The sequence below is a fragment of the Apodemus sylvaticus genome, chromosome 2, assembly GCF_947179515.1.
Source record: "Apodemus sylvaticus chromosome 2, mApoSyl1.1, whole genome shotgun sequence".
Taxonomy (NCBI): domain Eukaryota; kingdom Metazoa; phylum Chordata; class Mammalia; order Rodentia; family Muridae; genus Apodemus; species Apodemus sylvaticus.
Genome location: NC_067473.1, coordinates 156,138,971 through 156,166,841, shown reverse-complemented (window position 1 = coordinate 156,166,841; position 27,871 = coordinate 156,138,971). Strand labels below are relative to the sequence as shown.

The 27,871-nt window shown below is 36.9% G+C and overlaps 1 protein-coding gene across 1 annotated transcript in view; it reads left to right on the top strand.

The window, feature by feature from the left end:
- The window catches only part of LOC127677636 (vomeronasal type-2 receptor 26-like), a 33,638-nt gene extending 9,373 nt beyond the window's left edge, over window positions 1–24,265 (top strand). The window contains exons 3-6 of the mRNA XM_052172675.1: window positions 1,157–1,966; window positions 8,804–9,028; window positions 13,242–13,365; window positions 23,373–24,265. Coding sequence (XP_052028635.1) covers window positions 1,157–1,966; window positions 8,804–9,028; window positions 13,242–13,365; window positions 23,373–24,265 — 2,052 coding nt within the window. The remainder of the gene's footprint in view (window positions 1–1,156; window positions 1,967–8,803; window positions 9,029–13,241; window positions 13,366–23,372) is intronic.
- Window positions 24,266–27,871: the final 3,606 nt, after the last annotated feature.

Sequence of the window (27,871 nt, the reverse complement as noted above, 5' to 3'; positions counted from 1 at the left end):
AAGCAAAACCATCCAGGATCTAAAATCAGAAGTAGAAACAACTAAGAAATCAAAAGGGAAGACAACTTTGGCGATAGAAAACCTTGAGAAGAAATCAGGGGCCATAGATGCAAATATCAACAACAGAATACAAGAGATGGAAGAAAGAATCTCAGATGCCGAAGATACCATAGAAACCACTGACTCAACAGTCAAAGAAAATGCAAAATACAAAAAGCTTGTATCCCAGAATATCCAGGAAACACAGGACACAATGAGAAGACCAAACCTTAGGATTATAGGTATAAATGAGAGTGAAGATTTATAGCTGAAAGGGCCAGCAAATATCTTCAACAAAATTATGGAAGCAAACTTTCCCAACTTAAAGAGAGAGATGCCCATGAATATACACAAAGCCTACAGAACTCCAAACAGACTGGACCTGAACAAAAATACCTCTTGTCACATAATAATCAAAACCCCAAATGTACTAAACAAAGGTAGTAATTTCATATGGCAGATTAGGTAATTAATGCTCTAGCCCAAAGGTGATGCCCTACATCCATAGGAAAGACAGTGTAGACACATCAACTGATGTATTCTGCTAAGAAGCATAGCAATGTGATGTGGTTACCATAGGGTCCTGTTTAAAGAGACTTTATAACAATCACTGAGGTAGACAGTCAGCCTTCTAACCTAAGCAAGCTTATTTTAAGATACTTGACTACAGATTAAAAAAGGCAAAAGACTTAGGAACTTGAATAGTGAATTTTACAGTGCTCCATAGATTCGTCATTATTATTTCATTATGTATTGGTGACATCAAGTAAATGGCCTTTATTGTTAAGGTTTCTCCACTTCTATTATCAAGAAGATGAAAGTTTCGAAGTGAAAGAGTTGCAAATTGTTCTGTGTTTGACTGGTATTCTGTGAGTGGAGATCAGGAGATAGACACTTTGTGGCAGTTTTTCATATGTTCTATAAAACACAAAGGAAAAGTTACATTTTTTTTGTATGCAGTGAAGTGTAAGTAACATAGGTAAGAAATTGGTATTACTTGGTAAAGTTGTTTAACTGTTCAGTTTCTCCTAGAGTGCATAAGCAGAAAAGGTAAACCAAATCATTTGAAAATAAATCTAATTGTGTTGACTTATGTAGGAACTTTCTTTCTTTTCAGATCAGCTATGCTCCTTTTGACCCGAGTCTTGGGACCAGAGTCCAGCTCCACTCTCCTTACCAGTTTCCTGTGCACACTGCAGCTCTGTACCAGGGAATTATTCAACTGCTGCTCTACTTCACTTGGGTCTGGGTTGGTTTGGTGGTTCCAGATGACATTAGAGGAGAACTCTTCATTAAGGAAATCACACAGGAGATGAACAACCACAGAATTTGTGTTGCATTTGCAAAAAAAGGTCCAGTATATCCTTCTGGTGGTGGAGTAGGCTGGTACCAATTAATAGCAAGACTCATATTGACACGTGTTGTCATTGCATTTGGTGACAGTCATGATTTTTTGATGCTTGTCCCTCTCATCATTTGCTGTGCTACTTTTGGTAATATCTGGATCACAACTTCTGATTGGTATACTACCACATTACCATTAAAAAAAAATCAACTTTATACATTCTTTGATGGAGCATTATCATTTTCGGTTCACAAGGATGAAATTCTGGGATTCAAGGATTTTCAAAGAAGTGTTAATCCTAGAAAATACCCTCATGATATCTTTATCCAGAATGTGTGGTCAAATTTCTTTGAATGTCTACATTTCTATGAGCATGGAGTCAGGAAGCTAAATCAATGTGAGCAAAATCGCAGTGTGAGCACAGAATCTCTGAATATTTGGAATATGAAAACTTCACCCTTGAGCTACAAAGTCCATGTAGCTGTGTATGCCATTGCCCATGCACTCCATGAGGAGCTGTCACTCAGAGTCAATGGAGACTCATTGGATAAAGGTGGACTCCAGGCTCCTCTCCCATGGAAGGTAACAATAGCTATGTTTATTCTTTCTTAGAGTATTGGGCCCTGGCTTTTAATTTCTGCATTTTGATTCATAATCTATCATATTTAGTGTTAGAAAAACATTTCTTATGATAGCATGCTTCTTTATGTTACTATCTCCTTCTCAAAGTATTCATGTTTTTCAGGAGCATAAAGTAGCATAAAATTAGCTAGAAAAACATGTCATAGGGTTTAAAGTTGAGCTAACATTTCTATCAGAAAATAATATATGCATGATGCTGAGAAAATGGTATTCCTAGTTTAAGCAAATTCAAACAATAATAATTATGCTATTTAATTTTCACATCTCTTATTACTGCATTTAATATTCTGTGAAGTAATAATAACACACAACAGAAGAGACTTGTAAGATTATAAAAGTGGCATATTTTAAGGATTTTAGGTACATTTGATGCCAATAGTTTGTTTTGTTTTGATAAACATACCCTAGAAGAAGATATAGCATTTATGAGAGTAGACAATATCATCCTTGACTGTTTTCCAGCCTATGGGAGGCTGAGGCAGAAGGATCAGGAGTTTGAAGCCAGTCTGGATGAACATGCTCCCCTTTGTTTAAAGATGAATTCTCTGTGATGAAAACTGGACTAGGAACTGCTCTATGACTATAGCAGAATATCCTTAGAGTTCTGTTCTTTGACTTCTTGCTGTTGTGGTAGTCTGTTGTACTTGGTTCTACCTTAGGTCTCTGAGCCAACAGCCTACAATTCCTGGCAATCCAGGCAGTGTCTTTCACGGGTTGCCTCTTATGTCTTGAACCTCAAGTTTAACCAGTCATTTGTTGGTCAATCCCACACATTCTGAGCCACCATTTCCCCAGTACATCTTGTAGTCAGGACAGATTGTGAGTCCAAGGTTTGGTGAATGGGTTGGAGTCTGACATGCACAACTGGAAGCCTTGCCTGGTTACAGAAGATGGCAAGTTCAGGTTCCATATCCTCCCTTACTAAGTTCTCACTAGGTGACCCTCATAGGTTTCAGGAAGTTCCATTTCACTAGGTTTGACATCTACTGTAAATGCCCTAGTATTCCATCTCTCTCTGTGTCTCTCTGACCATACCCTCTCCCTCTGTACCTCCCTACACAATTCTTTCCTTCTTGTTCCCATCTCCACACACCCTCTCATCTACCCAACAATCTTTTGCATTCCCAGGGATATTCATTTTACCTGTCTATTCCCTACCCCAAGAACACACCTTGTTACTTACTTTCCCTGGAGTAATATTCTATTATGTTAATGTACCACATTTTAATTATCCATTCTTTCATTGAGAAACACCTACTATTTTTCTAGTTTCCTGATATTTTAAACAAAGACACTATGAACTAATTGAGCAATTATCTTTGTGGTAAGATGTAATATCCTTTGGGAACATGCTCACTAATGATATTGATGTGTCTTGAGGTAGATAGATTCCCAATTTTCTGAGGATCCCTCATAATGATTTGTCTAGTGGCTGTACAAGTTTGCACTCCCTCCATCAATGTAATTGTGTTCCCTTTGCTCTATTTCCTTACCATAATGAGCTGTCACTTTTATCATTGTTTTTAGCCATAATGACATGTATACAATAGAAGATCAAAGTAGTTGTGATTTGCATTTCCCTAATGGATAAGCATGTTGAATATTATTTTTATATGTTTCGCACCCATTTGAGATTTCTCTATTGAGAATTCTCTGCTTAACTCCATACCTAATTTTAAAAATTAGATTGGTGATTTGTTGATTCCTTGTGTCTTCAGTTCTTTATATATTATGTGAATTATATCTCTGTCATATTTAGAGTTGGTAAAACATCGTTTTCCATTCTCTTGACTGCCATTTTTTCCTATTGATTTCCTTTGCCTCTCAGAAGCTTTTTGCTGTCATGAGGTCCTAGCTGTGTTCTGTTTCGAAAGTTTCTCCTGTACTAGGATGTTTAGAATTAAATAATTAAATACATTTTGGCAGCACATTCCACAGTTCCTTCGCTAAAGCTCTGGGTTCTCAAATAAAAGACACACACTCAGCCTTTATAATTTAATATGCTTTAAACAGCTCAATGGTTGGGCTACTTCCTAATCTCCAATTGGCTAATCCACCTCCCTCTGATCATCCAGAGTCATAAGGTTCACTACGTTTTCTTCCATCAAGTTTTGGTTTCCAGCAGCTATGTACATGTGAATTTTCTTATTTAAGGTGTTTTTTGGGAACACAATTACCATTCTTAATATCAGAATATATAAATTTTCCAATGCTAATGCCTAATTATCTTCCATAAAATTTAGTGTTGCATCAAGTGCATTTTAATGTTGTGATCATCATTTGGCCTTGGTTTTTGAACAGGGCTAATATAGATCTAGTAGTATTCTTCAACTTGAAGATAGCCAGTTAGATCAGCACCATTTTTGAATATGCTATCTTTTTTTCTATTTTGTGTTTATGGATCCATTATAAAAAATAAGGTGTCCATATATGTGTGCATTTATGTCTGGGTTTACAATTAGATTCCATTGCTCACCATGTATGTTTTTATGAGAATATTTGTGGTTTTCATTACTATAGCACTATGGTACACTTTAAAATTAGGGATGGTGTTACCTCTGGAAGGTAACCATTTATTATATTATTCTACCGATCCATGAACATAGGAGATCTTTCCATCTTCTGATATGTTCCTCATTTTCCTTCAAAGACTTAAACTTTTTTCATACTAGTCTCTTGCTTCCTTGATTTGGCTTTCCCAACGTACTTTATATTTTTTGTAGTTATTGTGAAGAGTGTTGTTTCCTTGATTGTTTCATAGTCTATCATTTATATAAAGGAAGGCTACTAATTATTTCTTTGAGTTAATCTTGTATCCAGGCACTCTGCTGAAGGTGATCACAGCCATCAAAGTTTCCTGTAGAATTTGGGGGTTTGCTTATGTACACTATCACATTATCAGTAATAATGATGTCTTAAATTTTTATTTTCTTGTCTGCATCCTTTGATCTCCTTTGGCTAACTTATTGTGTAAGGCCCAATTTATTAATATCATCTCTTAGCCCCAGTATTTATTAGTTTTGTCTGGTTGACTCATGCATTTGTGATAGTGGGTTATTATAGTCCCTCACTATCAATATGTGTGACTTGAGGTTTCCTGGTGTTTCTTTTACAGACTTGGGTTTAGATGTTTGTGACATAGTTGTTAATAATTGGGATGTTATATTGGAGGATTTGTCCTTTGATGAGTTTGAATGTTCTTTCCCATAAATTTTGAGTAATTTACATTTGAAGTCTATTTTGTGAGATCTTAGAAAATCTTCTCAAAATTGACTTTTAGGTGCATTTGCTTAGAAACACTTTCCCCAACCTTTTACTCTGAGTTAACAACTATCTTGATTTTCAGATGTGTTTCATATATGCTTTAAACGGTTGGATCTTGTTTTTAGATCCATTCTGTTAGCCTTTTGGTTTTTCTACTGCGCGGTTATGTATTTCCTATGTTTTCACTGGTATACTTTATCTACTAGGTTTGGATTTTTCATTTTAGCACCATCTTTAGCAATGAATTTCTGCATAGACATTATTTAAATTTGTGTTTATCACAGAATATCTTGTTTTCTCCATCAATGATGATTGAAAGTTTTACTGGGTACAATGATCTGGCCATCTGTGGTATCTTAGAGTATACAATGCAATTGCTTAGAACTTTCTGGCTTTTAGTCTCTCCAATGAGATGTTTGTGCAATTTGAATAGATCTACCTGTATATGTTACTCGGCCTTTTCTCCTTGAAGTGTTTATTATTCTATGTTCTATATGTTCAGTGTTTTGATTATTGTATAGCAAAATGAGTTTATTTTATGTTCCTATCTATTTCGTGTTCTATATACTTCTTGTACATTTATAGGCATTTTGTCTTTATTCTTTTTCCTTTTTTTAAAGGAATTAGGTATTTTTTCTTTTCTGAGTGTGTTAAATGTGGGCCTTGGAGCTAGGATCTTCTTCTTGTTCTACTCCCATTATCTTGAATTTTATTTCTATTAAATTTGTTCTTTCTCAAAAAACATTGTTCATTCTCAATGCCCCATATTTCCTGCATGTTTTGTGTCAGGGACACTGACTCTCCCTGTGGATTTCATGGTAACTATCACAAAGTCACGTCTTGTCAGCTTTGTGTGTGTGTTTGAGTCTAGTGTTTTACTCTAATTTGTTTCTGTTTTACATTTATGTATTTAGTGAACTCACCTTAAATTCACCATTAATCTTTTTAATAATGTCTATTATGTGAGAATTTTCTACTTGGGGCAGTTGACCCCTTTTGTTCATCTTTTTATCTGACTTCTTTAGATTCAATTGGATATGCTCCATTCAACATTTTCTCTAAGAATATCAGTTATACTTAAAATATTCCGTTGTTTTTCAAACATGTTCTAGACTCATTTACAAATACTACTTATAAGTAATGCTGGCACATCAAGCAACTCTTCTGCTTCCTCTTTTCTATGTGTTGAATAAGTGTTGTCAAGTGTTTCATTCACCTAAATATGCACCCAGGTGTTATTGCATTCACTTTGGGGTTTTGAGCAGATTATTGCATACCACAAAGATAAGGAAGATACAATGCTCAATTTAGCTGTGTTATTCTGTTTCTTTGCTGTTCTTGTCTATATGTCAATTTATTTTATAGATAACAGAATTTTCCTTTTCTGTGAAAATTTCCTTCAACTTTTCTGCAAGGACAAAACATGAATAAAATTTTACTTCCGAGTATTTTTAAATGTAATCATATTCATTTTGCCATCAGTTTAAGAGGAGAGAATTTTGCTGATTCAACCTTAAAAGTAAATTTTCCTCCTCTATAAGGATGGGATATTTTTCACTTAATTCTTCAGAGAATCAGTTTTTTGTTTCTTTGTTTTTAGTTTAAATTATAAGGTATATGTAGCTTTTTTATATCCACCGCATATAATCTATTAATGTATTCTTTCACAGCTAAAACAAGCATACAAATAACGCTTTACTTCACACCCATTTCTCTCAGGATCTTAGCTCTCTGCATACTCACAGATCCTCTTGTCTCTCACTATCTCTCTATTCTATATTCATGTCTTTTGATTTGTTTTTTCTTTCATGACCCACTGGATTTGTGTCACACAGGTCCTTCCATATCTGCATGAATATGCAGATGTCCAATGAGGCAGAAGGAATTCAAAAGTGTTGGTATTTCTGACAATGACCTCCTCTCCTTTAGAATCTTTTAATTTCTAACGTTGTACATGTGATGGACTTGTCCCCACAAGCCTCCTCCCTCATCTGTGGTTAAACATTTTTATGAGCTCGAACTTGTTCTGTTCCTATACGGGCAAACTTAGCTACCATAAGCTCCTGAGTGCCATGAACATGTTACACCTAAAATACAGTATTTCATGGACCTCCTACCCAGCATCTGATTTGTGCATTCTCTCCATCCCCTCTTTCCCAATGTTTCCCATGATTTGGGAATCCTCTTATTGGTGTCCTATTTTGATAGGAACAATCAATAGTCATTTTTTTCTCAAACACTGATTTTCTTGGCATAGAGACATTCTCTGATATAATCTGACAATAGCAGGACTCTATGTATATAAATATTCAGGAGGAAATTCAATAATGTGTGTTCTTAGCTAAACAGAAATAGTAGGCAACTCAAAAGGCTTCTGGTCTCCCAAGGCATTGATATCACATAGGTTTGTAGTAGCAGGCATGAGTTCCTCTTGAAAGGACATCCTCAAATACCATGAGCAAGAAGTTGTTAATTCTCACAACAGTTGTGCCAGTATTTCCCTAGTATGCATATCATGTCTGGAAAGTCAGTATTATAGAATGCAAGGTCTACAGTTGGGAAAAGGCCTTTGCTGACTTTACTTCCTTAGAAGCTTGTAGTTCACCTTCTGCCAGAGTGAAATGTGTCAGACAGACAGACAAGCAGACTAGAAAATAGGGAGATTATTTTCACATTAATTCTAGCCTCACTGCTTTGTTCTGTAGCAAAGGTGTGTGTTGTCTTGAGAAGTAGGTACTTACCATATTGTTCTTATGTGAAACCAAAGGCAATCATCATAACACGCATTGTGTTGGGGTCTTTTGGGGGCTTCTTAACTGCCACAAAGATATTTTATATATAATAAACTATAATACCTCTGTTTAATTTCTTTTTAAATTGCATTTTCCTTTGAAAATATCTTAAATTTGTAGCTATATATGACTTCTTCATAATCTTTGGGTCTGGTTAACTTACCTTACTCTATTCTCTCTGACTCCCATCCACCATTGCAGGTCTCTATCACATGTTCCTATACATTTCTGTACCACAGGTGTTCTTCTTTTGCCTCCTTCCTTATTTACAAATTTCATATTTTAAAATATGATAATTTTATTTAATTTGATCTTTCTTGAGTTATTTATAGTGGTGAAAAGATGTGTTTTTTTTTTTTCTGAAAAACTCTTATGGAAAAGTTTAAAACACCTCATTCAAATTGTTTTTTATATTTCATAATTTTTCAAAGTGTAGTTTTCAAAATTTACAGTCTGGATACTAGAGTCATCACTAAGTGACTGAGAACATTTCAGAAAACAAATCTGAATAGTGGTGGTAGAGTTGGTGGAAACATCTATCTATGTTAGTGTTTACCTATAGCCTTACATGTACTAGCCTTATGATAAATGCTTGATAAATGAAACAAAAGTCAAAAATTCACAACATACAGTGAGTAAAAGTAAGAGTAGTTAAATTAACCAGATTTATTTGCATTTCAGTGAGTTATACTGCAATTTCTGGCAGTTATTTCTCTTTCAGCTCCATCCTTTCTTACAAAAGGGCCAACTTGGGCGAAGCATCACTGAGGAGAACACTGTTAACAAGGAAGTTTCAGCAACCAAGCTTGACATCTTTAATTACCAGTCTCTACTGAGAGGTACCAAAGCTCAAGTGAAAGTTGGCGAGTTTGTCTTTGAATCGCACAGTGTTCATCATCTTTCCCTAAATGACACACTCATAAATTTGGGTGAATACCACCATCAGGTGAGTATCTTTAAAGTCAGCACTTGTGGGAAAAAATGGAGGAGTGTGCAGGCGATGGTGGCAGTAGGTCCTTCATATGAGAGCTCTAACAACCAGATCCTGAATGGAAAGGATAAGCAGCAGGACCAAACTTATCAAAGGTCCACAGGATAGGAGATGCACAACTAGCAGGCTGGGCTGTTCTCACAGTCCTGAATACCTGTTATGGGTGAAGCTGCTGAGCTGTGAGGTGGCTCTGCAGGTTGAGAGAAAGCTTCCTTGGATCCTTTCCCATGGCCTCTGGAAATGCTGAGACTTGTTCCTTGCTTTTACTTGGCAGGTTTAATAAAAGAGACAGTTCATAGTTTTATACTTTATTGTAAAATGAATAAAATGAGAAAAGTAGAAAGAGAAGATCGAGAGATGAGAGATGGCCATGACCATGTAAAAGAGAGAATAAGAAGAGAGAGAGAAAGAGAGAGGGGGAGAAGGAGGGAGAAATAAGGAAGCTAGATAAAAGAGCACTAGGAGGGGCAGGAAGTATCCATTTATAGTAAGCTGAGTTAAGCTTGAACTTGCCAGGTAACTGAGGGGCAAGGAAAGCCTGGCTGGAGCAAGGTGAATACAGAGATAGAGTCCAGCCAGAATACAAGGGAATGGGATATGACACATGTGACTGTTGGCCACAGGATTATGGAGTTGAGTTTCCAGAGTGGCCATGCCCTACCAAGCTACACACACCACAGTCCCACAAGCTTTGTGTGCTGTGCTCAGAGTGGAATTCCTCATAGAACAGGGTTAAGGGAATGATGAGTGACATCAGGCTGAGAGTGCCCTTATATTGTCCTTTCTAATGCTGAATACCAGAACATTCTGCCTACGAATCATTGTAAGAATTACTGATTCATTTGGATTATTTCTTTAGATGGTTTTATTCTTGTATTGATCAGACACACCCATGGCCTACCTAGAAAGAAAAAAGAAAAAAGAAAAAATAAACAACATCTTGGACAGCTATTTGGATGGATCATAGTGGTCAAGGCTTTAGTGGAAGTAACTGCCTTCAGTAAATAAATAAAATAAAGACATGTGGATAAAATCAGTCTCCCCAAATAAGGGCTTACCTTCGATTTTTGTGAAGTTAATTGCCCTCTCTGAGGCTTACTGCCTACATCTGCTATCGTAATTCTTCTTCAGGATACTTCTAGACTCCTATAGGCTATTCTAGTTCTAGAACATTTGCAGCCTTTGAGACTTAATGCTGAAGAAGTTCTCCATCTCTACCTCTTTCTGAGTTCTGGTTGGCTGGTACCTGGTTCAAAGAACTCAGGTATTCTGGCTCAATGTCTTCTTCAAGCTGACTGTTTCAATCTGATTTCTCTCAGTTTCTGACTGAATTTGCTCTGCTTTCCTTCGTACTAAAATTGGCAATATGTTCTAATCTTTTGGCTCCTTCTCAAGTTCTCCTGGTTCTGTCATTACCAGTGTCTAGCTTGTACGCTCTACAACCTGTCTCTGTACAAGTTGTGTAAGTAAAACTCATTGCCCCCCAATCCTCATGCACTATTACTTTATGTTTCTAACAGATGCCATCTAGGAAATGCTATGACAAGTTAGAGAAATTTCTGGAAATAGTCCACAGTTTTGGGTGGTTGTAATGGGGGCACTGAGAGGTAAAGACCCCAGAGACTTTGACTTAGGTATTTCTCCTCTTTCCTCACAGTATTACGTAGCTTAATGATTTCCCGTGTATTTACCCATTCTATTGGGTACATTTCCTTCAGAATCAATATGAAGATGTACTTTCATGGAATAATGCTGTTTTGATGAATTGATGATTTTCTAATTGCTGATCATGATTTCAAAGAACTCCTAAATTGGTACAAGTACTCTCAAGGGCCCTATAAAATAAAAGTTGCAAATAGAGCTCTATATGTGTTCATGTTTCTTGGACTAATTGTGCTAGGAAAAAAACAGGTTTGGAAAAAAATTAATGATCAATGAGGAAACATTCAATCAATGACAGATCTAAGAAATATACCATATGTCTTTACTTTGCAATAGTAAGAACCTAAGAAACTGGTGCTTTGAACTTATAATGAACTGAGAGAATGAAACACTGCTTTGAATTTATGATCTCCTTCCTGCTGTAATTCCCCCCTCTTTTTTTTTTTAACATTTTATGTATTAGGTAACTTTTTTTACATAGATTTTTGTAACAAAAAAAGCTATAAAAAACTGAAAGGAAAAGTAAAGGCTTGGAGTCACCTCCTTCTGCTTCTCCCAATGTGTGTTTGTCTGTCTGTGCCCCTTACCTGGATTTTAATTTTTTTTCCTTTCTTGCATTTCTTTTTCTCTTCTCTTCTCTTCTCTTCTCTTCTCTTCTCTTCTCTTCTCTTCTCTTCTCTTCTCTTCTCTTCTCTTCTCTTCCCTTCCCTTCCCTTCCCTTCCCTTCCCTTCCCTTCCCTTCCCTTCGCTTCTCTTCTCTTCTCTTCTTTCTTCCTTCCTTTCTTCCTTGTTTCTTTCCTTCCTTCCATCCCTCCCACCTTCTCTCTCACCCTCCTTCCCTCTGTTATCTTTCTTTCTTTCTTTCTTTCTTTCTTTCTTTCTTTCTTTCTTTCTTTCTTTCTTTCTTTCTTTCTTTCTTTCTTTCTTTCTTTCTTTCTTTCTTTCTTTCTTTCTTTCTTATCTGGCTTGGGAAGAATTATCCAAATTTGAGCCTCTTGCCTGCCTAGGAAGAGGTCTCTAAGTCAATGTCTAATGAGCCCAAGTAACTAAGTTTCTTGTCCTAATCACCTCCTGCTGCAGCAGGAGTCAATTGAAAAAAGTCATCAGCTTTTGGCCTTGGATAAGCACAACCAAGTTAATTGCCAAAAGCCTTTAGCATCTACTACCAGAATAGAGAGAAATACCCAGAAGCCATCAGTTTCTGGGCCCCAGTACAGTAAGAGAGTGTTAATTGCCAGAGGTCTTCATCCTTTGTCCTTCATCTGACACTGTGTCCCACCACAGTTCATGATTATAGAAGCTAGCACCCTAGCAAACTGCTTCTCTCTCCTGTCTATTCTAATGAGAGTTGGGTGTTTCCTATCTCTGACTCATTCTGTCAAATTTTTCTCTGGTTTGTCATTTTGCATGCCCTTCAATTAGAAATTACTTTTAATCATGGTGCTTTATTTTACAAACTAACTCTACCTTCTTTAGTTGGGATTAAGGATATATTCTAGGACTGAACCATAACACAACTAGAAACAGATTTTTCAGTAAATAACATAATCTCAGGGTCCACAGTGTGATCAGATATCATGTGAAATGTAAAACTAAATGCACACTCATATCCTTATCATTGTAACTGTTCACCATAAACACCTCTGCGATGTGATAAAAAGAAGCACGGCAATGTGGAACAATATGGTTTTCAAGAGACCTGATATATCGTTTTTATTTTTTAATGCAAAGCACTGGGTACATCAACCAGCCCAGGGCAGGTCTCATATCCAGGAGTAGTTGGCCAGCACTAGAAGGGAATACATTATATATACATATATATATATATATATATATATATATATATATATATATATATATATATATATATATATATATATAGTGCTGTTATATTTTATTTTCAAGGTTTTGATGCTTAGTTGAATTTTGGGGATTTCAGTCTGTTTCTTTTGAGAACTAATTCAAATTTGGACAGGTTGAGAGAGGAAGAGGGCATGGACCGAGATGTGGGAGGGGAAGGACACTCCCTGCCACCACTTCCTTAGAAGTTCAAAGCCACCCCTGACTACCCAGTGAGACCTGACAGAAATCCCAGCTCTGGAAACATGTGATTGGTCCAAATCTTTGTTTCTCTCACTACACTTTCCAGCTAGAGTCTGGAATCCTCATATCTCTAGTGTACTCTGCAGGGTTGCCTCAGTCAAGACTCTGCAGTGGTTCTATATCCAAAATAAAAGCCTCAGAGTAACTCATTAAAAATATAAAATAAATAAAATAAAATAAATGAAAGCAATAAAATCAATTAAACAATGAAACAAGATAAAGCAAGAATTCAAAAAGAGAATTAGGGAAAGGAAAAATAGACACTTTGGCTTCACACTTTCTAAAAGCATGGTACTTCTTGGTTGTTACAGTACACAGAAGTTTCACCGAAATTTACTATCTGGATGCTAATACTGAATGTCATGAGCTGCTAGCCTTTGCTCCTTCCATGTCTCCTATACAGAGTTTTTCATCTCTTTGCAGTAAAAGTTGTCTACTTGGATATAGGAAAACACCTGTCAATTGGAATACATTCTGTTGTTATGATTGTGTCCTATGTCCAGATGGAGAGATTTCAAATGAAACAGGTATTTATAAAATGGTTCTGAATGTGGAAATTTCTAGAAATGGTTCTGAATGTAGAAATGATGCACACGGGAGAGGGGTGATAACACAACACCTGAAGACAGTTATGTTTATGTAGCTGACTCTCAATACTTTAAAACAAACTACTGTTGTGTGGGGGTAGCAAAGCTCTTAATGCCAACTCTCAGTATATAGATCTCTGAGCTCAAGGCAATCCTGATACACAGACTGAATTCCAGGACAGTCAGTGCTGAACAGAGAAAACCTGTCTGGAAAAACAAAACAAAGAATGAACAAAAACCTAGATCTCAACCCAGTCATTTTTGTTACTGATATTTATCTCTTTTGTTTACTATGCTGTGTATATTGGTCTCAAGCTCCTGGACTCCAGCAATTCTCCAGGTTTAGCCTCCTGGGTGACTAAGTATCTCCTGTATCTGGTCCAGCTATGTCTTTTGCAAATCTGCTTTGAGTTTAAGTGTACTTTCTTGTATCCCTGCTTTTCACTACTGGCTCTATTACAGCTATTGCAGTAATAATGAGTAAAGTTAGCAACCTTTGTATCCTGTAAACAGTTCATGTTCCCTGTATACCCTAAACTATGAGATGCATTCTAGAGCATGACCTTATGTCATGCTTACAATAAATATTAATATAAGCAATAATTTTATACAGAGATTAGACTTTTGAGAAACAATATACATTGCTATGATCATAAAAGCTAGAGACAGCTGAGAAAAAAATAGAGACTTGTCAAGTGAGAGGAAGTGCTAAAAAGAAAGTATCAGATGATGTTGGTGGCAAATAAAGCAGTCCTTTCCTGGAATCCTGGGACACTGGAATCCTGGGACCCTGGTCCCACCTCCTATGGTGAATTGTAGAAACTCCATACGCATTTGTTTATGATTAAATAAGTATTTCCTGTATGATTTAAGAGTTTCCTTTGGAAATAATTTGATTCTTGTAGGAGCTCTTATTATGTATTCCCTGGTGTGGTAAGTCAGAATGAGGTCACAGTATGACCAAGCACTGAGAGATCCCAGGGGATGAATGATGTGTGGGCCTGTGTGTATTGTTTGGGGCTGTGAGTGATCTGCAGGGTTCTGAGTGATGTGTGGGGCTGTGAGTGATGTGCAGGGCTGTGAGTGTTATGCAGGGCTCTGAGTGATGTGCAGGGCTGTGAGTGATGTGCAGGGCAGTGAGTGATGTGCGGGGCTGTGAGTGATGTGCGGGGCTGTGAGTGATGTGGGGGGCTCTGAGTAATGTGTGGGCTGTGAGTGATGTGCAGAGCTGTGAGTGATGTGCAGGGCTGTGAGTGATGTGCAGGGCTGTGAGTGATGTGCGGCGCTGTGAGTGATGTGCAGGGTTGTGAATGACGTGTGGGGCTGTGAGTGATGTGCAGGGTTGTGAGTGATGTGCATGGAGGGCTGTGAGTGATGTGCAAGTTTACATTTCCTGAAAAATCAGGAGTTTAATTGGGTGATACGATTCTAGTTTACTAAATAATTCTGAGAAAAATATGTCTATCATCATCATGCATTTAACACATTTTTGTGCTGGGAATAGAACCTAAAGCCTTATAGGCAGACCTAGACTCAGTTGTATCCACAATGTATCATGCAATTGTATCATGCAATTATCACCATAAATTTTTTTCCAGTGATAAACTTCTAATCAGAGTTTAATCCAGGATTTTGAGGAACTCATCCAAAACAAGTGTTTTTTACCCTAAGAAAAACTATCCACCTAAAATGTACTCGCTTCAGCATTATTTCTAGAACAACGATACATCCTTGGATAAAAACCATCATGAAAGAATCAAAAGAAAATAACACAGTTCCTAATCATAGATCTCAGTGAATTTTAGGATGTTTTAGTTTTTTTTCCTGTTAGAGGCCTGCTCTGGTAGTCTGTTTCTCTCTTGGAGGTAGCTAAGTTGTTACAGAATTGGGTGGTGGTGGGTAAAGAGCAAGGCTTAATCTTGTGAGACATTTATAGAGGCTTTTCAATAATAAAACATATACCTGACTTAAGTCTAAGTTACTTTGCAGTAGTACCTGGCCTGCCTATCAGTTCCTCTAGAGGCCAGAAACTATAGCCTCTGGCATTTAGCACCCCTTAGTAAAACAGCTGGGGATGAAATCAAGTAGACTTTGTTCTTACCTTTGCAGGAACTTGCAGGGTGGGAATCACAGCCTGCTAAGGAAAGTGTCTGGAAGAAACAGGGACACTCTGAAAGTGATTTTAATAATTTCTAAGTTCTTCTCAAAATAAATCTTAACTCCAAAACTCTCTCTTTAAAAAGTTCTTCCCAATTTCTAAGTTCCTTTTTAATCACTAAATTCACTTATAATTTCTAAGTTATTTTACTGTGCTGTTCTTCTCCTCCCCATCTTGTTTTCACCTCCTGCTTTGATGTAGTATTGGCCTCCAGCGTATTCCTTCCTAGTGTTTTGCACTCTTTCTAGGGAAATAGACCAAATTTTTTTTTCAATCAAGTCCTTTTTATTTTTTTTTATAGAAGTTCACTTAAAGTACAAACATAAATGTAAATCACGTTTTGATTAAGTTTACAACAGAGATTGTTTACATATGTATCCTTTAAAAAACAACATATGTTATCTGTCATAGCACTATAGGTTCATTGAAATTTAAAATCCATAATTTTTTATTAAGTATATTCTTTATAATCATTTCAAATGTTCTTCCCTTTCCTGTTTCCCCCCTCACCTAAAAATCACATAAGCCATCTCCCCTTCCCCAATCAATCCTCCCCTGCTTCTTTGTCCTGGTATTCCTCTACACAACTGCATCAAGTCTTTCCAAGACCAAGGGACTCTCCTACCTTTGGTGTCTAACAAGACCATCCTCTGTGTCTGGTGCTGTGGGTAACTCCATGTGTACTCTTTGGTTGATGGTTTTCTCCCTGGTTCCTTTGGGAGTACTGGATGACTGATATTTTTGTTCCTCCTGTGGAACTGCAAACCCCTTCAGATCCTTGTGTCTTTTCTCTAGATCCTCTATTGGGGACCCTGTGATCAATTCCATGGCTGGCTGAGAGTGTCCCTTTCTGTATTAGTCATGCACTAGGAGAGGTTCCCAGGTGATAGCTATATCCTGCTCCAGTCAGCCAGCACTTTCGCGCATCCACAATAGTGTCTGGGTTTTGTAACTGTGTATAGGATGGATCCCTAGGTGGGGTAGTCTCTGGATGGTCTTGCCTCAGACTCTGCTCCAACTTTTGTCTCCGTATCTCCTTCTGTGAGTACTTTTTCCCCTTTCTACAAAGGACCTAAAGATCCATACTTTGTTCATCCTCCTTCTTGGGCATGATTTGATATGTGAAAGGTGTCTTGGGTATTCCAAGCTTCTGGGCTACTATAGACTTATCAGTGAGTGCATAGGATGAGTGTTCTGTGATTGAGTTTCCTCACTCAGGATGATATTTTCCAATTCCATCCATTTGTCTAAGAATTTCATGAATTCATTGTTTTTAATGGCTGCATATACCATTGTTTATATATATATCATATTTTCTGACTCCGTTCCTCAGTTGAGCGCTATCTGGGATCATTCCATCTTCTGGTTATTGTAAATAGAGCTGCTATGAACATACTGGAGCATGTGTCATTATGACATGCTGGGTAATCCTCTGGGTATATGCCAGGAGTGGTATAATGGGGTCCTCTCGAAGTATCATGCCCAGTTTTCTGAGGAACAGCCAGACAGATTTCCAGAGTGGTTGTACCAGCTTGCAAACCCACCAGCAGTGGAAGAGTGTTCCTCTTTCTCCACATCCTCACCAGTACCTGTTTTCTCCTGAGTTTTTGACCTTAGCCATTGTGAGTGGCATGAGGTAAAATCTCAGGATTGTTTTGATTTGCATTTCCCTGATGACTAAGGATGTTGAACATTACTTTAGGTACTTCACAGCCGTTCAATATTTCTCTGGTGAAAATTCTTTGTTTAGCTATGTACTACATTTTTAATAGGGTTATTTGATTCTCGGGAGTCAAACTTCTTGAGGTCTTTGTATATATTGGATATTAGCCCTCTGTCAGATATTCGGTTGGTAAAAATCTTTCCCCAATTTGTTGGCAGCTGTTTTGTCCTATTGACATTTTCCTTTGCCTTACAGAAACTTTGTAATTTTATGAGGTCCCATTTGTCAATTCTTGATCTTAGGTCATAGGCTATTGCTGTTCTTTTAAGGATGTTTTCCCCTGTGCCTATGTGTTCAAAGCTTCCTCAGTTTCTTATTATTACTTTCAGTGTGTCTGGATTTATGTGGAGGTCCTTGATCCACTTGGACTTGAGCTTAGTGCAAGAAGATAAGAATGGATCAATTTGAATTCTTCTGTGTGTTAGCCATCAGTTGAACCAGCACCATTTAGCCAGCATCAAACTAAATGGAGAGAAACTTGAAGCAATCCCACTAAAATCAGGGACTAGACAGTTCTGCCCCCCTTTCTCCTTATCTTTTCAATATTGTACTTGAGGTACTAGCTCGGGCAATTCGACAACATAAGGAGGTCAAAGGGATACAAATTGGAAAGTAAGAAGTCAAACTATCATTATTTTCAGATGACATGATCGTCTACCTAAGTGACCCAAAAGACTCCACTAGAGAACTGCTATAGCTGATAAACAACTACAGCAAAGTGGCAGGTTATAAAATCAACTCAAGTAAATCAGTGGCCTTCCTATATTCAAAGGATAAGCAGGCTCAAAAAGAAATTAGGGAAATGAACCCCCTTCACAATAGCCACAAACAGTATAAAGCACTTTGGGGTGACTTACCAAACATGTGAAAGATCTGTATGACAAGAACTTTCAAGACTCTGAAGAAGGAAATGGAAGAAGACCTCAAAAAATGGGAAAACCTCCCATGCTCATGGATTGGCAGGATCAATATAGTTGAAATGGCCATTTTGCCAAAAGCAATATACAGATTCAATGCAATACCCATCAAAATCCCAACTCAATTCTTCACAGAGTTAAAAAGAGCAATTCTCAAATTCATCTGGAATAACAAAAAACCCAGGATAGCGAAAACTATACTCAGCAACAAAAGAAATTCTGGGGGAATCAGTATCCCTGACCTCAAGCAATACTACTGAGCAATAGTGTTAAAAACTGCATGGTATTGGTACAGTGACAGGCAGGCAGATCAATGGAACAGGATCGAAGATCCAGAAATGAACCCACACACCTATGGCCACTGGATCTTCGACAAAGGGGCTCAATATATCCAATGGAAAAAAAGATAGCCTTTTCAACAAATGTTGCTGGTTCAACTGGAGGTCAGCATGCAGACAAATGTGAATTGAATTGGGTAGTATTCCTTTTGTTTCTTTTTTGTGAAATAATTTGAAGAGTATTGGTGTTGGGTCTTCTTTGAAGGTCTAATAGAATTCTGCACTAATACTAAAAGTATCTTGGCCTCGACTATTTTGGTTGGAAGACTTCCAATGAAAACTTACATTTCGATAGGGGTTATGGGACTATTTAGATGGTCTATTTGATCCTAATTTAATTTTGGTTTTTGGTGTCTGTTTAGGAAATTGTCCAGTTCGTCCAGATTTTCCAGTTCTCTTGAGTATAGGCTTTTGAAGTAGGATCTGATGATTTTTTGAATTTCCTCAGTTTCTGTTATTATACCTCCCTTTTCAGTTTTGATTTTATTAATTTGGATACTGTCCCTGTGCCTTCTCGTTAGTGTGGCTTAGGGCTTATCTATATGGTTGGTTTTCTTAAAGAACCAGCTCCTAATTTGTTGATTCTTTGAATAGTTCTTTTTATTTCCACTTGGCTGATTTCAGCCCTGAATTTGGTGATTTCCTGCCTTCTACTCCTCTTGGGTGTATTAACTTCTTTCGGTTCTAAATCTTTCAGGTGTGCTGTTAAGCTTCTAGTGTATCCTCTCTCCAGTTTCATTTTGAAGGCCCTCAGGGTTTTGAGTTTTCCTCTTAGCACTGCTTTCATTGTGTCACATATGTTTGGGTCTATTGTGCTTTCATTTTCAATAAATTAATAAAATTAATAGATCTTCTTTGTAGATTTTTTCTTTGATGAGTATGATGTGTCCTTTTGTGTCTTTTTTCATGACTTTAGGTTGAAAGTCTACTTTATCCAATATTAGAATGACTACTCTAGCTTGTTTCCTTGGGCCATTTTCTTGGAAAATAATTTTCCAGCTTTCTACTCTGAGGTAATGTTTGTTTTTGACAAAGATGTATGTTTTCTGTATGCTGCAAAATTCTTGGTCCTATTTATGTATCCTGTCTGTTAGTCTTTTGTCTTTTTATTGGGAAATTGAGTCCATTTATGTTAAGAGATATTAAGGAATAGTGGTTGCTGATTCCTGTTATTTTTATGATATTTTTATGTTTGAGTAGTTATCTTCTTTTTGGTTTGTTGAAAGAAGATTACTATCTTGCTTTTTCTAGGGTGTAGTTGGCATCCTTGTATGGGCATTTTCCATCTATTAGTCTTTTTTAGGGCTGGATTTGTGTAAAGCTATTGTGTAAATTTCGTTTTATCATGGAAGATCTTGGTTTCTCCATCTATGGTGATTGAGAGTATGGCTGGGTATAGTAGTCTGGGCTAGCATTTGTGTTCTTCTAGAGTCTGCACCAGGTCTGCCCAGGACCTTCTAGCTTTCATGGCCTCTGGTGAGAAGTCTGGTGTAATTCTGATAGGTCTTCCTTTATATGCTACTTGGCCTTTTTCTCTTACTGCTTTCAATATTTATTCTGTGTTTAGTACTTTTGGTGTTTTGATTACTATGTGACGGGAGGTATTTCTGTTCTTGTCCAGTCTGTTTGGAGTTCAGTAGGCTTTTTGTACATTCATGGGCATGTCTTATTTCTGTTACGAAAGTATTCTTCTATAATTTCGTTGAAGAAATTTACTGGCCCTTTAAGTTGTAAATCTTCACTCTCTTCTATACCTTTAATCCTTCAGTTTGGTCTTCTCATTATGTCATAGATTTCCTGGATGTTTTGGATTACAAGCTTTTTCATTTTGCATTTTCTTTGACTATTGACTCAATGTTTCCTATGGGATTTTTAGCACTTGAGATTCTTTCTTCTATCTCCTGTATTCTGTTGTTGATGTTTGCATCTACGATACCTGATTTCTTTCCAAGGTTTTCTATCTCCAAATTTATCTCCCTTTGTCATTTCTTAGCTGTTTCTTCTTCCTTTTTAGATCCTGGATGGATTTGCTCAGTTCATTCACTTGTTTGTTTGTGTTTTTCTGTAATTCTTTAAGGGATTTTTGTGTTTCTGCTTTCAGGTCTGCTGCCTATTGTTCTGTTGACTATTGTTCTCATGTATTTCCTTAAGTGATTCTTGTCTTTTCTCTTTATGGGCTTCTATTTGTTGACCCATGTTCTCCTCTATTTCTTTAAGCCATATTTTGTTTCCTTTTTATGGTATTTTACCTATAGACTTATGTTCTCCTGTACTTTAAGGGAGTTCTTTATGTCCTTCTTGAAATCCTGTATCAGCATCATGAGATGTGATTATTAAATTCAGGTCTGGCTTTTCTGGTGTGTTGGGGCTTCCAGGACTTGCTGGTTTTGGAGAACTTAGTTCAGTTGGTGCCATGTTGCCTTAGTTTCTTTTCGTTATGTTCTTTCATTTACCTTTTGCCTTCTGGTTATCTCTCGTGTTAGCTGGTGTTGGTGTCTCTGACTGTGGCTTATCTGTGCTCCTGGGTGACCCATTTTCTCTATGTACATCAGTATGTAGACAGTCCCTTGAGACCAGCATTTTTTGGTTGTATTTGCAAATGTAGCTCTGTGGCCCAGATCAACTCTTGGTGCAGGTGGGAAATCTGAAAACTCCTGTCCCAGGCTGTTATTTGGCTCTTGTGTCCTCAGGGTTTCTGACCATCTCCTCTGATCAGCAAGAGTGGTTCTACCAGTGCTGCCTGTCCTTTCTGCATTTGTGAGTATTTAGCTACCTGCATGTGTCATTTGGATAGGGTACAGAGGGTGGTCCCAAGCCAGAGAAGGAATCTAGAGGGTTCTCACCTGAAGGTTCTGGGTGTGATCACTCTAGTGAGTGTGGTTCTACCTGTGCAGGCAGGCCCCTCTGCACTCCTTGGTAGATCGCTAACTTATTGTGCTAATTGGAGATGGCAAGCTGTGGCAGAAGATGGTCCCAAGCTGGAAACAGGAACTGGAAGGCTTCTGCCAGATGGTTCTAGATGGAAAACTCTGAGATCCAGTGCAGGTCTCACCTGTGCCAACTGTCTGCTCTGTGCCACTGTGTGGGTAGCTACCTTCCTGTGACACTTGGATATGGTGCACTGTGGCAGAGGATGGTCCCAAGCCAGAGACAGGAACTGGAAGGCTCTGCCAGATGGTTCAGGAAAGGATCATCAGTGTTGACTGTCTGCTCTGCCTAAAATCCAGAATTTTGTGACTGTTGTTATTTAAGTTTTGGATAGATAAACCCAGTCAATATTTTCTTACTGTTTTTGCACCTACACTATAATATTAGTTCCCTTTTCAAGACTTTTGTTTTATTTTTTTACAACTTCTTAAAATGTGTTCTAGTTGTAGATGTCTGCTTTCTATCTCAGAATCAATTTACTGGTGACAGTTGTAGACTGGCAGAATTCTCATTGTAGTTTTAATATCAGAGAGGACTTGCTAGCAGTCCTATTGTATGGGGCTTAATAATTAGTAAACTTTTAGGGATTCTTATGGGATCTTCATTACACATTAAGGAACCATGTGTTTCTCCATAGAGAATCATTGCAGGAGAGTAAATCTTCATTATTTTGCATAAATCTCCCCGAAAGGTCTGTTATATGTGATATGTGTATGTGTGTGGGGGAGTGGGTGTTTGTGCGTCTTTCTCTCTCTGTGTATGTATGTATGTGTATTTATGAGTGTGTATCTCTGTATCTCTGTGGGTGTATGTATACACAATAACAGGAAGAGCATATTAATAGCAGAGACCTTTCCTCTTTAGAAATTCCTTCAGTCTTGCCTAGAAGGGCAAATCCATGTTGCCGTACAGTCCACAGTGAAACCATCTCAGAAGGTCACGTGCTAGTCCTTAGGTTTTTCTAGATATTCCTGGCACTTTCCGTAATAACAACCAATAGCTCTCAGGGATTAGAGCTTCATGATAGAGAAGGCAGAAAGGTCATAAGAGTCACAGAGAGGAGATCTGTAGGGAAGCATTATTTGGCAGAAATGACAAGGTCTTGGATCACTTAAACTCACAGAGGCATATACCAGATCAAGCCAGACAAATACCACCATGAATGGAGGACAGGATCACAAACTCTTACTTCTAGTTAGAAGCTATTGGTAGTTCATTGCTGTTGAAGTGAAAGAGTGAGATCTGTCTGTCTGTCTGTCTGTCTATCTGTTTGTTTCAGACATGTGGTCCTGCCCATCCTATGGTCAATGGCCCTATTTTGCTATGCATAAAGGTAGCAGGAAGTGAACTCAGTGGGAAAAAAACCGAACAGAAATAAAGTTGGGAGAAAAAATTCCTGGAAGGAGAGAGAGAAGGAGTTGTTGGGGAAGAAATTGGGGTAGACTTGATTAAAAACACATGATATGCATACATGATGTTCTCAGGTAATAAACAATATTTGATAAACAAGTGGAACAAAGACAAAAATAGAAAAAGCTTCAAAGCCAACTTTCTTTTTCTTTCATAAGTAATCAAATATACTTTCATATTGTCTGATTTCCCCTCAACATCATTTCAACAGCTCTCATTCTCTTATATTATTCAAGTTCACTCACTTTCTGATTATATTATGAATATAGTGTATCTGGAATTTTCTCTCAGATAAAAATTACTTATTCATTTATTGTTTTTCAATATCATGGACCAGTGAATGTATCCACAGATATTTTCTTGAGAAAATCCAACAGAATTCAGCAATTTCTCAGTTCAAGATATAGGGCTCATATGTACATTTGGAGATCTACGGGTTGAATGTAATAAAAAAAAATCTGCCTCATTTTCAGGAATGGATCAATGCTTTAAGTGTCCTGAAGATCAGTATCCAAATAAGCAGAGGAATCATTGTCTCCATAAAATTATGACATTTTTGTCCCATGAAGATACTCTGGGAGCTGTTTTGGTTTCTGTTGCCATAAGTTTATGTGTGTTTTCAGCCATGATTTTAGGATTATTTATCTGCTATCGGGACACACCTATTGTCAGAGCAAATAACAGAAATCTCACTTATCTCCTCCTTGTTTCACTAATTCTCTGTTTCTTTTGCTCATTGGTATTCATTGGCCAACCTAGTAGAATCACTTGTATCTTAAGACAAATGATTTTTGGGGTTGTATTTTCTGTTGCTGTTTCTGCTATCTTGGCAAAGACTTTCATTGTGGTTGTGGCTTTCAAAGCCATCAAACCAGCAAGCACCTTAAAGATGTGGATGGTGACCCGACTCTCAAATGGTATTGTCTGCTGTGGTTCCATCATTCAAGTGTGCATATGTGCAATCTGGCTGGGAACATATCCCCCCTTCCCTGATGTTGACATGCAGTCAGAGTATGGACATATCATTCTTTTGTGTAATAAGGGGTCAACCCTTGCTTTCTATTGTGTTCTGGGGTACTTGGGCTTTCTGGCTAGTCTCAGTTTGCTTATTGCTTTTCTGGCTAGAAGTCTACCTGACAACTTCAATGAGGCAAAAACAATCACATTCAGCATGATGGTTTTCTGTAGTGTATGGATTTCTTTTATACCAACTTACCAGAGCTCCACAGGCAAAACCATGGTGGCTGTGGAAATTTTTTCTATTCTGGCCTCCAGTGCTGGTTTACTTGGATGTATGTTTCTTCCCAAATGTTATGTGATCCTACTGAGGTCTGGTAGCCATTCCAAAAAGAAGTTACTTAAATGATGCTAACTAAATCTTTAGACATTCAAGTATGTTGTAAATGATTACATTGTATCAATCACTGTATGGATAATGGAGACTCTTCATTGTCCAGTAATTTCTAAAACCAATATAAATTTACTGCTTGATTTTGACTTATGAGTACATGGAGGAATAATGCATTAAAATCTCATAAATCTGCGATGTGACTTCCTAAGACCTTTTCTCTGGGACGGATGAACAGGCCTGGGAGCACTGCCTAATAAACCTGCCTTTGTATGCTTTTAAAAAAGTCTCATAAATCCTTTAGAGAATTTTCATTGTATAAACAATCATTTTGTAGTACTTTCCTTGGGGAAATCATTTGAAATGTAAATAAATTATATCGAATAAAAAAAAAAGAATTATTATAATGGTTTAAGCCCACTTTTCCCCTTCTTCAGTTCCCTTTGTTACAGTTCTTCCAGAGGGAAGCCTCATTGTAAGCTTTGTGTTGATTTCTTTGCTGTGCCTTAAGTAGTTATTTCCAATCTACGTTATACATTGCACAATTGTCAGTTTTTATTTTATTTAAATGTGGCCTACTTTATGTATTCTCCTATTTACAGTTTTTCTTAAGGCAGCTTTAGGAGTTTACACATGTAATGGTCTATGATGTAGCTATATTCAATCTTTTCCACTAAGGGGTATTAAACCTCTGTATATAAAATTATTTCAATAAGCACCTGGTTCTCTTCATCATAGAAATTGGAACTTTTATCATTTTACTATCACAAGTAAAATTTATTTCTAGATTCGTCAAGTCTACTGGTATATACACATACAGATTTTCTAGAATTTTACTTTATAATCATTGTAGTGAGAAATGTTAATTTGTAATCACCTACCAAATATTTTCTAAATTTTATTTGAATAATCAGGTCCTCAATAAAGTCTTTAAAAGATGCAATCTGTACTTAGTCATTGTTAGAGTTAGAGTCTTTCCCATTGTGTTTATGAAATGATCCTACATTTTGCTTTAATTTACACTGACATGGTTAATAATAAGATTGCAATTTATACCCTTTTGAAATTTTACAGTTGCACAATGATATAAAAATAGTTTTCTTTATTCATCCCACCTAGGATTTTCTGGATTTCCTCATTTCAAATAATGTTCTCTTTCATGGCAGTTTTCTGGCTTCATCCTTCAACGTTTTCTTTTCCTTTTTCTCTATCTGCAACTCACAGGATGTAACAATAAATAGTATTATTCAATGTTTAATGTCTCTTAAATTATACTTTATATTTTCTATGAGAGAAATAGCATATGATTATCTCTATGAATAATGTTAGTGTCTTAGTTTCTTATTACAGTTCTATATTGAGTCCTAATAAAAGTGTTTGGAAAATATGACCTGATGTTTTCATATATCATCATCAATTTTAGTGGGAATTTCAGTTGGAGTTCAAGTCCTGGGCACATATGTTCTGTATTTTCGTTGCACCTTATCTCTGAATTAGAGACAGCAGCCACTCTATACCTTGTGTTTTTACAATATCTTCATATAAGTAGCTACTCCATGTTGAACACATCTTACCTTCCCCTCACATCAATCCTTTAGTTTTTCAGGTCAGACTTGACTCTACTTTAACCAATGAGGTTGTACAATTACCAAAATATTAATTTATATAGAATATAATTCCTGTACTTTAATATTACTTTTATTTTGATGTTGTTTGTTCTAATGGTGTGAAGAATGTCAGTGGAATTTTATTGGGTTACACTGAACCTGTAGATTACTTTTGCTACAATAATTTGTTTCTACACTTTTATTTCTATGAATACATGAGTACAAGAGGACTTTCCATATTTCGGTGCCTTCTTTAATTTTGTTTTATTTTTTCAATGCTTTAAAGTATTTATTATTGATGTCTTTCACTTTCTTGGTTAGATTCAGTCCAAGAAATGTGTTTCTAATTTCCTCAGTTTCTGTTATAATATCTCCATTTTCATTTCTAATTTTGTAAATTTGGATACTTTCTTTGTGCCCTTTGGTTAGTCTGGCTAAGGTAAAAATCTATCTTGTTGATTTTTTTTCAAAGAACCAGCTTTTGGTTTTGTTGATTCTTTGTATGGTTGTTTTGGTTTCTACTTGATTGATTTCAGCCCTGAGTTTGATGATTTCCTGTCTTCTCCTCCTCCTGGGTGAATTAGCTTCTTTTTGTTCCAGGGCTTTCAGTTGTTCCACTAATCTTCTAGTGTATAGCCTCTCAAATTTCTTTTTGGAGGCACTCAAAGCTATAAGTTTTCCTCTTAGCACTGCATTCATTGTGTCCCATAAATTTGTGTATGTTGTCCTTCATTTTCATTAAATGCTAAGAAATCTTTGATTTCTTTCTTTATTTCGTCCTTAACCAAGCTATCATTGAGTAGAGTATTGTTGAGTTTCCATGTGTATGTGGGCTTTCTGTTGTTTTTATTGTTATTAAAGACCACTTTTACTCCATAGTGATCTGATAGGAGGCATGGTATTATTTCAGTCTTCTTATATTTGTTGAGGTCTGTCTTGTAACCAACTCTATGATCTATTTTGGAGAAGGTACCATGAGGTGGTGAGAAAAAAGGTATATTCTTTTGCTTTGGGATGAAAAGTTATATATATATATATATATATATATATATATATATATATATATATATATATATATATATATATATAATGTATGTTAACTCCAATTGGTCCAAAGGTTCAATTAGTTTCACTGTCTCCCTGTTTAGTTTCTGTTTTCCTGATCGGTTCATTGGTGAGAGTGCAGTGTTGAAGTCACCCACAATTAATGTGTTAGGTGCAATGTGTGCTTTGAGGTTTAGTAAAGTTTCTTTTATGGATGAGGGTGCCCTTTTATTTGGGGCATAGATGTTCAGAATTGAGGGTTCTTCTTGTTGGATTTTTCCTTTGACCAGCAAGAAGTGACCTACCATGTCTCTTTTAAGACATTAGGTTGAAAGTCAATTTTATCTGATATTAGAAGGGCAACTCCGGCTTGTTTCCTGGGTCCATTTGCTTGTAGAATTGTCTTCCAGCCTTTTATTCTAAGGTAGTTATTGTCTTTGACACTGAGGTGTGTTTCCTGTATGCAGCAAAATGTAGGGTCCTGTTCACGTAACCAGTCTGTTAGTCAATGTCTTTTTATTGAGGAATTGAGTCCATTTACGTTAAGAGATATTAAGGAGTAGTGGTTATTGCTTCCTATCATTTTTGATTTTAATTTTATACGTGTGTCGTTATCTTCTTTGGGTTTGATGAAAGAAGCTTAATATCCTGCTTTTTCCAGGGTATAGTTTCCCTCATAATGGTGTATTCAAAAAATCATCAGATCCTACTAAAAAAAACCTGTACTCAACACAAACAGGAGAATCTGGAGGAAATGGACAATTTCTTAGACAGATACCAATTACCAAAATTAAACCAGGATCAAATAGACCATCTAAACAAACCTATAGCCCCTAAAGCAATAGAAGGGGTCATAGATAGGATTCCGACCAATAAAGCACAGGACCAGATGGCTTCAGTGCAGAGTTCTATCAGACCTTAAAAGAAAACTTAACACCAATACTCTTCAAACTTTTCCACCAAATAGAAACAG